Source organism: Cryptomeria japonica, chromosome 1, assembly GCF_030272615.1.
Source record: "Cryptomeria japonica chromosome 1, Sugi_1.0, whole genome shotgun sequence".
Taxonomy (NCBI): Eukaryota; Viridiplantae; Streptophyta; class Pinopsida; order Cupressales; family Cupressaceae; genus Cryptomeria; species Cryptomeria japonica.
Genome location: NC_081405.1, coordinates 502,451,639 through 502,467,365, shown reverse-complemented (window position 1 = coordinate 502,467,365; position 15,727 = coordinate 502,451,639). Strand labels below are relative to the sequence as shown.

General features: G+C 32.9%; 1 protein-coding gene across 1 annotated transcript; it reads left to right on the top strand.

Moving 5' to 3' along the window:
- The first annotated feature begins 13,314 nt into the window (after window positions 1-13,314).
- Window positions 13,315-14,919, top strand: LOC131078154 ((R,S)-reticuline 7-O-methyltransferase-like). Its single transcript, XM_059207438.1, has 3 exons — window positions 13,315-14,089; window positions 14,194-14,258; window positions 14,317-14,919. Exons 1-3 carry the CDS (start codon window positions 13,360-13,362, stop codon window positions 14,647-14,649), a joined length of 1,128 nt encoding a protein of 375 aa, XP_059063421.1. The 5' UTR covers window positions 13,315-13,359; the 3' UTR covers window positions 14,650-14,919.
- Window positions 14,920-15,727: the final 808 nt, after the last annotated feature.

Sequence of the window (15,727 nt, the reverse complement as noted above, 5' to 3'; positions counted from 1 at the left end):
TCAGGTCTTTATCTTTATCTTTCCATCTCTCCCTCTCTCTTCCTCTATTTATTTTTCTCTTCCATCTCTATTTATTCCTCTCTCCTCTCTCTCTCTTTTTGTCTCTCTATATCTCTTTTCTTCTCTCCATCCTCCTCTCCTCTCTCTCCATCCCCATATCCATCTCTATCTTCTTCTCTACTTCTATCTCTTTACCCCCTCTCTTTCTCTCACTCTCCCCCCCTATGTATGTATTTATGTATGTGTATGTGTGTGTATGTATATGTATGTATATATGTATCTATGTATGTATGTGTGTGTGTGTATATGTAGGCATGTACACATATATATTAATGGCTTTCATTATTGGTAATGAATATTTTTATGATATTTTTTTCATATATATCTTTTGGGTTATCTAACTTTAATTTGACATGTTTGCTACGTTTTTTAGTGACTTCACATACCACATCAATAATTTGATGTATGCGGAAGGTCCATTTCCACCGTTTGTATTTTATGGGTATGATTGTTTTATTACAAATATTTTATTCATAAAATACAAGTTTCAAATATGACATGAAGTCCGCTTATAAACAGAGGCGAAGTCCTCTTAATGATGCATTGCTAGATGTTATAATAATAATATTTGCAGAAGGGCAATGGGGTAGATGAGAAAGCTAGCTAAACCACAAATTTAAAATATTTAAGTACATTAAAAATGAGAAAGAAAGATTAAGTTTGATTCCAATGCTGACCGTAGAACTGAGGGTTGTTTGAGGAGAGCCATCATTATGGTATCTTAATGGATGGTATCTCAATGGCTATTATTATTATTATTATTATATATATTGTAATCCTTGGGCCTTTTTGTGGGTGTCCATATCTCAATTATTAGTTCCTTCCTGCAAGGACTATAGCAGAGGCCTCTTTTGTTAACTGGTAATTAATCTAATTGCAATGGGCAAATCAAAAACTAGTATTTGCAAATACTTATGTCTTGCCTAATGTCCGGTTGTTCAACTTGCATTTTATTTAAGCAAAATGTTTTAAGAAAATTTTGTGGCAATCTCTGATTGGCATTGCACGTCGATGACAGAGGCATTCAGAGCTATTCATAGGTTCCCATAAGAGAGAACACACGATTAACGAAGGTTGGCAGATCTTGGGGTGTTTGCTTCTGAAAATTGCAGGCAGGGAAAATTTGAATTTTTTTAAGCATAATACTATTGGACAGGTTTACAGTTGCAGGCTGTCAGGACACAGTTGCAAGATGTCAAGTAAGGGTTGCCATCATCTGATTGGGGTTTCAGACTACTTGCAGATGTATTCTGCAATATCAATGCTAGCGAACACACTTCTCCCAATGCACTGCTTTGAGCGCTTTGAAGGATTGCAGAGGTTTCAAGGCAAAAGTTATTTGCATATTTTTTGATTTGTGTAGGGAGTGCAGCGAGGGAGAAATTTTAGGCAGCATTTAACTAACAATTAAAATTTAATAGTTTAACCAATCAAAATTCTAAATTTCTTCACTTAAATTTTATCTGCAATGTTTACTATATCTAAATTATTAACATTTTAACTATTTATCATGATAATTTTATTTTATTGAATGTTAATGATTCATTAATAAAATTTAATATTCATAGGTTCTGATTTGACAGTACATAGGCATTCACATCTATCACCGTCTATGCAGGAATTTGCAAATAGAATGGTTGAAATGAATAGTTGGCAACTAAGGTTTTATGTTTTGCATGTAGGTTACATGTGGCCATTGATGACGGTGCCAGTTGTAATCTATGCCATACCGATAGGTAAAGCAGTTTGCAAAATAATAGGAAATTTATTGATGTATTGGGCCACTGGTTCCGATATTTTGTTGGTTCCGGACTATCTTACGCAACTAATATTTGGTTCTACATTTTTTTTTTTGGCTGTTCATCAAGTGCAGTTTGAGTATCTTTCAAGGAAAATTTTCCTCTCAATTACCACTTTAAATATTCACGATTCTGAAGGTTTGAATTTATTTTTATTTCTTTGTCACTTGGTGCTCCATGCGAATTTCTTTTCAATCAACTTATGGTAATTTTGGGTGCTTTCTCACTCCATGCCAATTTGTTGTATGTTATAGCCAATGCTTTACAAATACAGAGATTTAGTTGGCCATGTATTTGGTGAGCACTTACATGTTTACCCTTATAATATAGATCATATACAGAACTATGTTTATTATTTATTCAAATGTATTGATCATGCAGGGAAGAAAATGTAGTATATAACCTGCTCTCTACAGTTTGCACATTTCATACTCTGCAATATGGAATTCCTACTACTTTCTAGGAGATCTCTCAAGGTACTCTATTTCATTCACCTTTTCACCTGTATAAATCCAACAGTAAGGTAGAATTTTCAATTAGAATTTCCCTCCACTTGTTTGACAATGTGAGGATAACAACTTGTATCATTCGAAGGTTTTTATCTTTTTATATAGTTTCAGAGGGTATAAAAGTTAATTGGTATCGCATGGATAAATTGAATTATAACAAAAGCCTTTGTGGAAATAAAAATCTATAGTTTCTTTTAAGCATTGAAATATGACATTATCAATCCCGTTGCTGTCAATAGTGTTGAAAGGTTAACCCTTATTTGTTGATGATACAGGAATAAAACAACAAATGGAACACACTAAAAGTGCTTTTACTACTCATAAGACCTATTTGCTCCATAAAATAAAAATTTCCAATATGATGAAAATGTTCAAATGTTTTTAAAATAATATCTTTTGATTTATGTACACAATATCATAAGCTTCCTAGATACATACAATAGCATGCTCTGCAATGGAGATACAACATACAACCAAAGGTGCTCACCCATGCTTCAGTGCACTTGGATGGATCTGTGAATACAGTAAGAGTAATGCGAGCTCAGTAGAGACCAATTTCAATGAATCATTCAAAAAAGGTTACCTAGTACAATTAACTTACGAAGTAAAATTGTCATTAGGTTTGATTATTACAATAACAAATAAACATTGGCTTGCATATTATTTCATTGTGGCTCAAATGATGTAGAGCTCATAAAGAAAACAAGTCATGTAGTGTAGAGTTTGATGAAATTGTAGCTATTGAAGAGATGGAAGTCTAAGCATTGTTATAATTGTTCTTGCTATTAAAGTAGCATTGGAGGTTACTAGATGCTCACAACCCTAATCCAAATTGTTATTTTTGTTGAATCCTCTTCTAATTAGCCTTTTGGAATTTGTTGGCTAAACTATCCTATAACAAGTAAAATAATACAATTGTAAATAACTTAACTTGCAAAATGGCTGGGCATTTTTCAGCCTCTATTGTTGGTACAACAGCTGCAACTGCCTCAAGATTGTATACATTGAATGCCCGTACAGTATATTGACGTCTTTCAGTTTCCTAAAGAAATAAGTTAGCATTTTTGAGTAAATATAGTCCTATATTTTAACAGAAATCCATGCAATGATTATGAGCTCTTACCAGAAGGAGATCTTTATAGAAATCAAACCACTTAGATGGTTGAAATCAATAGACAGTGATAAATATTAAATCATATTGAACTAAGTTTGCTGATTTTAATTAGCACATATTAAACTCTTTCCGAGTATACTGTATCTACTTTTCCACCGATTCATCCAAATGTATCATCTCTTACAATTTTCAGCTAAACATAAAATTCATTTCACCGTTCAAAATATCCTTGGGAATGACATCAACATATGAAGATGGTTTGACCTCCATGATGCAGTTTAGAAAAAAACCCAATTATTGTTTACCGTGTGTATTCTGAAATCAATTTCATGAATTTTATATTGTCTGACATTGTGGGTCCCTTTATAATCATAAGGGATAAGTTTGAAGACAATGCTGCAGGAAAACACAAAATGTTTGACATTATCAAAATTACACAAAAGATTCTGGAAATTTCACTAAACCTAATTAGTTAAAGATTGTAGATTAAATGTAATTGTTGTCTTGAGGCATTTTGGGGGTTATGGAAACTATATCCGTGGCATCTTTTCACCAAACCTATTAATCTACCACAAAACCAAAACTGTTTTTCCAAGCATTGGCAGGAACTACGCTGCTTGCAGCCCTTGTTGAGAGTTTACGAAAGTTGTAAATATGAATGGCCCAGCAGCTCATACAACGGAGAAATATATGATGCCATGTTCGAGAGCGAGGAAGAACAACTCGCCGGACAAGCAGAGGCCTGGAAATACACATTTACGTTCGTGAAGTCTTTAGCAGTAAAGTCCATCGTTTTGCTCTGAATGCCAGAGAGAAGACAGCGCTGGATCCTAGTTTAGGTCTTGTGTTTGATTGCGCACACCTGTGGTGGGAAAGAGAGAAGTGAGGAGGAGTGGAAGAATCTGTTAAAGGAGGGAGGATTTCCTCGTTTCAATGTTATTCCCATACCGGCATTGCAGTCTGTAATTGAAGCTTTTCCTTACTAGTCGCTCTGTTTATGCTCGTGAAAGTATAGACCAGCGATCGAGTGAGTTAAAAAACTTGAAAATTATGAAACGTCTAAAAAAAGGAGACTGCACAGACTAAGATTGTTTAGAAGTATCTGAGAAATTAAGATTCTCTTATATTTGAGACTAAACTATGCTTTTCATGTCCTGCTTTGCTGTTTGCTGCCTTGTTATTGTGTTATATTGCCTAGCTACTCTGTTTTGGGCCTCTTTTACATGGTAATAAAACTAGCAATTGCACCTTGGTGTGCAATGGGTACGTCGAATTGGTGTGAAAGGTCAATTAGAAAATATTTTGGTCTAGTTTTACATACAATTTTATAGTAAGTGTGGTCCATTGGTAGGCCATTTAGCAAATGATGTTATCTATAAAACACATATTTCAATTGAAAAGTGATAGCTTCAAATCAATCGTGAATTCACTTACATGGATGCAAACATGACTAAAATAGAAAACCCTAAATCATGAAGATAATCAAGCTTCATTACCAATGGGCTCATGCTATGTTTGCAATACAGATAGAGGGAGAGATAGGGTTAGCAAGAGAGAGAAGGGGGAAGAGTAAGAGATGGAAATGTATAAGGATATAGAGTTAAGGTATAGAGATAGAGATGGAGATGGAGATGAAGATGGAGATAGGGTAGTGGGATATGGAGAGAGAGAGAGAGAGAGAGAGAGAGAGAGAGAGAGAGAGAGAGAGAGAGAGAGAGAGAGATGTAGAGATGTAGAGATAGAGATGAATGAAAATTTGTAAGAACAAGTATGGAGAGATAAAGATAGGGAATAAAAGAGATATAGATATATGGAGAGAGAGATGTCGAGAAATAGAAGGGGAGAGAAGAAGAAAAAGATAGACATCAAGATAGAGGGAGAGAAGTTGATAAATAGATAGAGAGGTAGATTGGGAGATAAAAATAGAGACAAATAGGGATATCATGAGGAAGAGATAAAGAGATAAAGGAAGAGGTCCAAAGGAAGAGATAGAGAGAGATATAAATGGTTAGATATAGTGATAAAGATATATAGGGAGAGGGAGGCAAAGAGATAGAGAGGAAAGAAAATAGAGATGGAGACATAGAGATATGTGAGAAGAGAATGAGAGAGATGGAGATATATATATGAAGAGAAAGGGAGAGAGAGGCAAAAATAGAGAAATAGATAGGGGGATAAGGATACACAAAGGAAGGGAGATAAGGGGAGAGATAGAGAGGGGGATATAGAGAGAGGGATGGAGAGAAAGGGAGAGATAGGCAGAGGATGAAAAGAGGGAGAGAGAGAGAGATAGAGGACGGAGAGTGAGAGGGGTGGAGAAAAATGGACAGAGATATGTAGAAGAGGGAGAGAGGGATAGAAATAGGTAGAGAGAGAGAGGGATCAATATGTAGAAAGGGAGAGATAGCTCAATCTATAAAGTGGGCGAGGGAGAGGGAGGGACAAAGAGATATGGATAGAGGGTGACATAGAGAGATAAAGAGTGATATGAAAAGAGATAGAGAGGGGTAGGAAAAGAGATGGAGAGATAAGGAGATATATATATATAGATAGATAGATAGATAGATAGATAGATAGAGAGAGAGAGAGAGATGAAACGTGCAAGAGAAAGAGGAAATATTAATTTTAATATAATAATTATGGTAAATTTTTACCACAATATTCTTATATTGGAATGTATCGCATTCACTATATTAATTGAATCAACTAACAACACAAATTGATAGTCCATGTTTAAGGAGAGATGTGCAAGATGATTACTATGTCTAAAGTAATTGGATAATTATTCATTTGTTTTTTTTGCTATATTATTTTTTACCTACTTTTTTTCACTAATTGTTTTCTACTCGTCAAGACATTGATATCTTTTATTGATGTTATATCTATACCACTCTTCTTACAAAATAATCATAGTTAATATGAGAACACAAGTAAGCATATTTGATCAATTTTGAAAAAGACAAAGTTATTGATCTTGATAAGGCCATTTATTCCAGTGCTTGACATAAAATATCTAAATGAAATTTGAAATTTACTACTTATCTAGGTGAAACACATGATCTAGTTCAATTGAGATCTAGGCTTACTTGCAAGAATTAACTGGCATTGCCACCAACTTTTATTGTAATCAAGTGGAAAGGTCTTAATTCAATATTAAATATTGTCAAATAGACATCCATAATGGTGGATAGATAATGTGGTGTATAGTCTATCTGCTTCCAAAATGGAAGAGACAAAGAGAAAGGAAGAGAATCAAAAAGTGATTAAATCAATTCTAATAACATTTAATTATTATTTATAATTTCATAAAAAGAATATAAATCATTAAAATAAATTTCAAACTTAAATCTAAATTCAAAATTAAAGTATATCAAAATTTAATAATATTGAAAAAATAATAATTAATAATAATAATTATTTAAAATTATTTTATTAAACTAATAAATAATTTATTAAAATAAATTTAAAATTTAAATTTAAATTCAAAAATTAAAATTAACTAAATTAAATACAAAATTACAATATGTCAAAATGTAAATATTAAAAAATAATAATTTAAACAATAATTACAAATAATAAATTTACTACATTGATCAATAAAATGTAAAACTAATTTTTAAAGTTAATAATAAATAAAAAATCAAATTATATAAAAATCAAATTATACATGAAAACTAAATAAACATTAAAAAAAAATTAAAAAGTATTCAATGTGTATGTTAGTTTTTTAACTATATTAAATACAAAAAATAATATTTAAAAATAATAATTTAAACAATTATTATAAATAATAAATTTATTACATTGATAAATAAATGTAAAACTAAGTGGGTGGGACTTGAATAGAACTGCTTTGAAGTTAATAATAAATAAAAAATCAAATTATACATGAAAACTAAATAAACATTATAATAAAAAAATAAAAAAATATTCAATGTGTATGTTAGTTTTGGTAAAGAGGCAAAATCAAACTTTTGGATTTTGTCATTTTCTTTTATAGTGGGGAAAATGCATGTTAACATTTGTTCTGTTGTTCTGTTGTTCACGATATGCCTAAAAACAATGAACCAAAAACGATATACCTAAATAGAAATGAAATGTAGACGAAAAATGATACAAACAAAATTAAATACGGATGAAAATCGATCAACGGTCAAAGACTCGTCTTGCACTGCATGTAGACAATACCAACCGTTGATTTTTAAAGTTAGCGGCTTGTGCGTCTCACATAAGCAAACGCCTTCTGCGTAATTAGCTTTTTGATGTTAAAATTTATTAGATTAGTTTTCTTATCTATGTGACAATTGAAATTGATTTGGTAAATTCAATGGGCCCTTGGTCTATTGGTGAAGTTGAAAGGCTCTAAATGAGCCCACATCTTAAGGGATGATGTCGGGATCGTGCCCTGGGCGAATTTGGCGGAATGGATACCCCTCAGTCCTTAGCTCTTAGCCGAAGAGGTGCAGCCTACTGGCTCGTACCTCCATATCGGGTGGCAAAAACTACTTTGTGGACCTCCACAAAAAAAAAAAAAAAAATGATTTGGTAAATTTGTTTTAATTTATTTAATTGTGTTTTTCTTTATATCAATTTTTCTTTTATAAAAAGTGATTTCGTAGATCAGAAAATGTTGTTAAGAAAAAGAAATTTCATAATCTCAATAAAATTAAATTTTTGATGTTAAGGGTCGATGGTTTATTAGATTAAATTTTTGATGTTAAGGGTGGATGGTTTATTAGATTAGTTTTCTTATCTATGTGAGAATTGAAATTGATTTGTTGAATATGATTTAATTTATTTAATTGTAATTTTTTTTATTAAAGATTTAGTTTAAAGTCAATGCATGCAATTTTTAAAAAGTATTTTTTAACATTATCTTATAGTAGGTTAAGTTGAGCTATAAGAATTGTTTGGGGCTACCATCATGATCATGTCATTAGATTTGTTTTTCCAATGTATTCAATTTTTTTTTAATTTCATGATTTAATAAATTTTAATTGTTATAAAATTATGTTATTTAACATGTTATAATTGATATGAATAGATCATACAGTTATATTATTAATTATAAAAAATTATAAATTTATAATATTATAACTAAAATCATGAAGACAAACAGATCTCTGCAAAGTACTTCCATAATATCTTAATAATGGTAAGGAAGAGGACAAGTCAAAATAGAAACTATAAAACTCAAAAAAAAGAAAAAAGAAAAAAAGTACACTTCATCTAAAATAGAGGTGGAAATGAGAGCAACTTGTCACTTTTTAATTAAATGTTATAATGTCAAAAGTAACACAAAATGTAACATTTGTATCTTGTATTCTAATTTTCAATTTGATTAATAAATAAAAAATACAGTTAAAACATACATTTTGACATTTAATCTTTAATGACCAAGTCCATATAGTAGACATCTAGATAAAGATGAGTTCTGGTCTTTTAATGCCGGCGGTTGAGACTTATATCATGGAGACTCCTTCCTATATAACTCTGATTGTTTTATTTGGGTATGAAATATGAATGTCCCAGCAGCTGATATGGAGAAATCTGTGCACATAGCATGTTCGAGAGCGAGGAAGAAGAAGTACACATTTGCGCTTGTGGAGTTTGTGGAGTCCGCTGTTAAAAAGGTCCTTCAATCTACCTTGGGGGATTGTTACCAATTGATATCATCAGGAAGAAGCGGTCCCACTTTGCTTTCCGTCAGTGTTGACATCCTTCATATTAGATACAGAACAAGCTCTTGAGATGGCCCCTCATCCACATGGATTTGATTTTATGGTACAAGAGAAGACTATCCACACAATAATGGATCGTTCTAAGATGACAATTGGAAGGTTCCCAAATCTTCATCGCTTATGTCTTTCTCTTACACCTTCTCTCGAGCACCAGTACCAAAAAATTGGCCCACAGCTTACAGAGCACATTTCAAATTTTTCTTACATTCTGTAAGTGTCTCAAATTAAAGTTGATTCAATTATGGTAAAATAAATAAATAAATTGGATTCATTGTCCCCACAATCTTTTGAATGAAAATAATATTATTTATCAAATAAGACGATAAATAAAATAAAAAAGTAACATCCAAATAAATTTGCATTATTAATTTTTTTATGATCAAAATGAAAAAAGTTAAAAAAATTAGATAACTTACATCACATTAATAAGACTTTCACTCATTCATTCAATAGAATTTTAGATAAATTAAAATTTGCCTTAAAAAATTAAGAAAAACATATATTTTGAAATCTGATCCAATTATTTTAATTCTAACATCATTAATTTTTAGTATTCCTATGTAACACACTAATAATAATGATAAGCATAGAACAAGTAAAACGGAATGGATAAGTACTAGCAATTGCACCTTGGTGTGCAATGGGTATGTCGAATATGTATGGAAGGTCAATTAACATTTTCTTTGTCTATTGTTTGTGTAGACATATAATCCCGCACACAGTTTGCATACATTTCTGTAGTACATGAGGTTAGTTTAGGCAAATTCGATAATAATGTTGCTTGTACAACAAAGATATCAATGAAAAAGTGATAGTTAACTGTCTCATAACATTTGTGATCAGAGTGACAATGATCTATAATGGTGGCTGCAAACTCTACAACAAGGGCTTGTTGTTCAAGATTTGTATGTTGTGGTTGGATGTGTATGTCTCCAACCACTATTGTTTGTTGTTTGTGAATAGATGTGTTTTTCCCAATCGTAAGATGATGTAACTGAATGGATGTGTTTGTCCCCATTTGGAAGATGTTGTAAGTGATTGGAAGTGTTTGTTCCTAGTCACAAGAGTTGGTAATTATGATTGGATGTGTTTGTCCCCAATCATTTTTGTTGTGAGTAGATGTGTGTGTCCCTATTCATAACCTTGATTATGGATAGATGTGTTAGTCCTTATCCTTGGTTCCATGGGTAGATGTGTTCGTCCCTATCCTTGGATGATAGTATAGTGAGTATAGTGAGATTAGTTTAACTATTGCTTGTAACAAGTAGATGTGTATGTCCCTACTCATACCTTAAGATGGAATACGAAACATGGTCATCAAGTACTATCGGTCCACTATCCCCATTTGGAGAATGATGCAATATGGGGGGTATTATAAATATTGCATCATTTATAGGATGCATATAGAAATTATCTATTAGGTTTCTTAGAGTTTGTTTAATAGGTTATTATAATGGTGGTATGAATGTTTGTTTGTATTGAGTTGTTAAAACAATTCAATATATTTAGGAGTCATTAAAGGAGGTTTCTTATAATATAGGATATGAAATCCTATATATATGTATTGAATGAAAAATGAGGAGTACTGTATTATCATGTATAATATTTTGTAAGCTTCTTTGTCCATTTTTCTATTAACTTTGACATATGTTTCTTTACGATTTTTTAAAATAACAATATATTGATGGTTTTGATTTTAGTAGAAATAGATATACTCTCTATTTCAATAAGTTCAAGTTGATTGTTGTATTAGTCAATGGATTTATTTGATAATAGAAAATTTACCTTTTGATCTTTGAATATTTTTGCTTCTAGCAAAATGATTTTCGATAACTTTAAATTTATCTTTTGTTCATCGAATATTTTTTCTTCTAATGAAATGATTTTTGGACCAAAGCAAATAACAATGGTTTCTAAAACATTTTCAAAGAGGAGGCAAAATCTCTTTTATGTTTGATATAAAAAGAGACACATTGCATCAAGTTCTTACCATTGTGCAGTTTCCACAGAACAAAATGCGGTAGGTAGCTTTAAGGAAGATACGGTTGTAAAAATGACGTGTGGAAGGAAATCAAGGCACGTGAAGTGTTGTCGGAGAAAAGCAAGGGATACACTAGTCGTGAAATAAGACTTTTTGGCACTGTGTCGTCTACAATAAAAGTGAGTTTACCAAAACAATTATAGTAATAAATTAATTATGTTATATATATATATATATATATATATATATATATATATATATATATATATATATATATATATATATATATATATATTTGATATTTCAAATATAATAATGTACACAATGAAAACAATACTTAGATATTAATGTCTATTTTTTAATATTGAAAGGAAGATGGTTATTCTAAATAAATCATATAATGAGAATAATATCAAAATGCATAATGTTCCTTTTTGTGCATAAGTCAAATTTGTAAACTAAATAAAATTAGAATATATCAGTACATTGCACTAATATATATATATATATATATATATATATATATATATATATATATATATATATATATATATATATATATATATATATATATATATATATATAATTGAAACACTACCGTAGATCCTATAACTCTAGCAATTATAAACACAACAATCAATTACACCCCAAACATGTGGGCTACAAGATATTTAAAGTTTTGAATGCATTCCTCTTTGAAGCCATTGTTTTGGATTTGTAATAGTAATTGATTATTGTATTTAGCAAACAATTATCAAGTAGATAAGATTAATAATACATTGTAAATAGTAATGTAACGAAATAAAGGGAAGTAATAATACATAGAAAACAAGGAATTTGAGAAACATTTTTAACAATTGTTCTTAGATTTTATAGTTTGAATAACAAACATTTGAACAAATATGATAATAGGTAATTAACATATTCAAGTAATTGAATCTACTTCTTCATTGGATTGTGTTGTGATTGTTGCATTGTGTGCCCACATGGTAGAGAGCATTTGTTTGTTGTAGAAGTTCTAATGTGTCTTTTTTGTTTGAAATACTTTTTGTTGGTGGTACAAATGAAAATAGTATTTGTTTAGTTGTTTTTTATTAGGATAAACAGGTTTTGAGGGGATCAGAAACCCTGAACAACAAATTTTGAAGGGACCTAAAACCCCTCAGATTTTTCATGGATCTAGAACCAACAAAGGGATGTTCCAAAAAGATACATCAAAGACAAACAACAACACAACCACACTCATACATGAAATATCCAACATTACAAAACTTATGACACAAGAAGCTACAAAAAAACAGAGAAGCCCCAACTAAACCAACACTAGCCAGTCCACAAAAATAAGCCAATACAAACCAGGCTGGCAAAAATAGCAGATCTAAACCAACTTGTAGATCTGAAAAACAAAGAATGAGGGTTTGTCACGCACCCTCAACTAAACATAAAGGTTTTCCCAGGCTCCCTTAATCTGTAACAGAGTCTCCAGGTCACCAAAACCAAGACCTGATCCTAACCAAAAACAAAATCTGGCCAAACTGGGCCCTTGAAAACTGTCAGCATCTAGCCTGTCCATGATACGTGCAATGAACAAGGGTTTTACAAGGCTCCCACAACCTGAAATGACGGGACTTTGAAGGGACTCCCTGACCTTGATTTTGAGACTGAACATAGCAACCCACATAATATCCTCCAAGATCCCCACCTCAAAAGGGGAAAGAGAAGGAAAAACAAATAGAAGACCGTCCTCTGTTCTCTCGTAGATAAAAAACAGGGCACCAATAGCCCTCTGCCGGTCCATCTCAGCAACAACAACACCACCCAACTCCAACTTAATAGGAAGGTGGTGAAATCAAGATCCATCCCCAAATAGTGTCTCCACCTTGAACATAGGGTGAAATATAAGCTAGTAAATAAATATTTTTTTATACTTCAAACAATAAAAAAAACATATATGTAATCTAACCCAACTATTTTAATTCTAACATGATTAGCTAGTAAATTTATTAGTATTCGTATCTAACAAACTAATAATGATAAGCATAGACAAGTAAAATGGAATGGGTAAGCGAGTTAGAACTTTATATATACAAATACACGGGCCTTTTGTGTGTATATATCTCAGTAATCTAATCTAGACTTTATAAAAGTTGGCAATATGAATGCTGCAGCAGCAAATAGCCCCTGCACGAGCTTGTTCGAGAGCGAGGAAGAAGAACAAGCCGGCCAAGCGGAGGCATGGAAATATACGTTTGCGTTTGTGGACTCTTTGGCGGTAAAGTCAGTCGTTCTGCTCGGAATCCCCGACATCATTGCGCGCCACGGCGCCAAAGCAACGCTTTCCCTCTCGCAAATCGCCGCGGAGCTTCCCACCCAAAAGCCTGACGTCAATTGCCTCTTCAGAATCCTCCGCTTCCTCGTTGCCAAGAATTTTTTCAGGGCCGAAACGACAGAGGGCGGGAATGAAGTAAGCTACGGCCTAACGCCCGCTTCTAAATGGATGCTAAAAGACGGCGTGTCACTTTCCATGCGTGCCATGCTACTTATGCAGGACGACGTGAGGAGCGTGGCGCCGTGGCACCATTTGAACGAGTGCATTCTCGAGGGCGGCGTGGCTTTCGAGAAGGCTCACGGCCTTCAAATTTGGGACTACGCGGTGGCGCAACCTCAGTACAGCGACCTGTTCAACCAAGCCATGGCTTGCAACGCCAACATCGTTATGAAAGCCGTCTTATCTAAATACGAGGGTTTTCAGGGCTTGAATTCCTTGGTGGACGTCGGAGGCGGCATCGGAGTGACCGTTGCAGAGATCGTGAAGGCCCATCCAACTATCAACGGCATCAACTACGATCTCCCTCACGTCATAGCTACGGCTCCCCATTTCCCGGGTATAAATAATTAATTGTACGACTTGTAAATATCTTACGGGTGGCCTTAACTGGACTCTGTTTTGCATTCAACAGTTTTTTACTTTGTTTTGCCCATTATGCAGGGGTAAAGTATGTTGGAGGAGACATGTTCAAAGAGGTGCCATCTGCAGACGCTGTAATCATGAAGGTCGGTTGATCGAATTTGGTGCTTCTTTTTGTATGTGATTGTGGGAGGGTTTTTACAGATGAGGGTTTTTCAATGGGTTTTTTGTTTTTTCCTTGAAATTTTGGACTGGGGGGACGAGGACTGCGTGAAGATTCTGAAGCAATGCAGAAAGGCGATTCCAGAAACAGGGAAGGTGATCATTTTGGATTCGATTCTCAACGCCACAGAGAAGACAGAGCTGGATCCTAGTATGGGTTTTGTGTTTGATCTGATAATGCTTACGTTCACCTCTGGCGGGAAAGAGAGAAGTGAGGAGGAGTGGAAGAATCTGTTGAAGGAAGGAGGATTTCCTCGTTTCAATGTTATTGCCATACCAGCATTGCAGTCTGTAATTGAAGCTTTTCCTTATTAGCCGCTCTGTGTAGCTATCTACAGAAAAATAGGTTGCCTCTCTTATTAATGCATCTTTCCAGCAATCTTTCTGTGTGTTCCATCTTCATTTTATAACTAGTACAAATTCCAAGCACAGTTTGCCTGTTAACGCGGAACAGACTGCCTTAGCTTAAGGAAGATATGATCGTTAAAACCAGTCAGCCACGTGAAATGTTGGAGAACGCGTGTGATCCGTTTTTACTGAAATACGACTTTTATCGTCTACAATAAAATAAATACTGACTACTTGAAAACATTTTATCTGTTGATGTTATATATGGGACTCGCCGGACAACTGGACAACATAGTGATAATGAATGATGTGGTTAATCTCTACATTGGTATTTTCGTAGAGTATCTTGTGAGTTCTAACACAATTTCCAAGTGTGAAATGATTCGATTTAGAAAGAGTAATATGTTGTTTTTTATTTTTAGAATTCTTTTTACAAAATTGTCTATAAATATTTCAATCAAATTTTTGTAAGAATGATTCAGAAATAGAAATATATTTATTCTTTTAATCTAATAATTCTTAAAATGTGCTTTAAGTATTGATGTATTATAAACAAATTTATTTTTAAATATTTTAATCGAGATTGTTATCAAAGAGACATAAAAATAATAAAAGATATTAAAAATTTGATGAAAAATATTTTTCATTGCATTTTATTATCCTCATCATCTGCATCAACATAATGTTCTCCTCTTTGGGCACAACATTATACTAGAAGTAACATCATCAGCATTGCCATCATCAGTGACAGTTCACCCTTCTTCTTCCTTTTTACACCAGATGAAAAACCCTTTACAACCTTTCCTTGCATTGTCGTCACATATATTGAATCTGTCATCTTCACATCCCCACAAAAATAAATGCTCAGAGGCACGAGTCTCCCACCTGCACTTTATATTCTCTACTTTCAACAAACCCACATCCAACAAGTAAATTTCATTTGTGCACATTCTACAATCACTCCATTACTCTTCAATGACCTCTCTTCGAGACATTCTGTCACACAGTTAACTAGCCTTGTTTTTGTTACCACATTTTGTGTGTA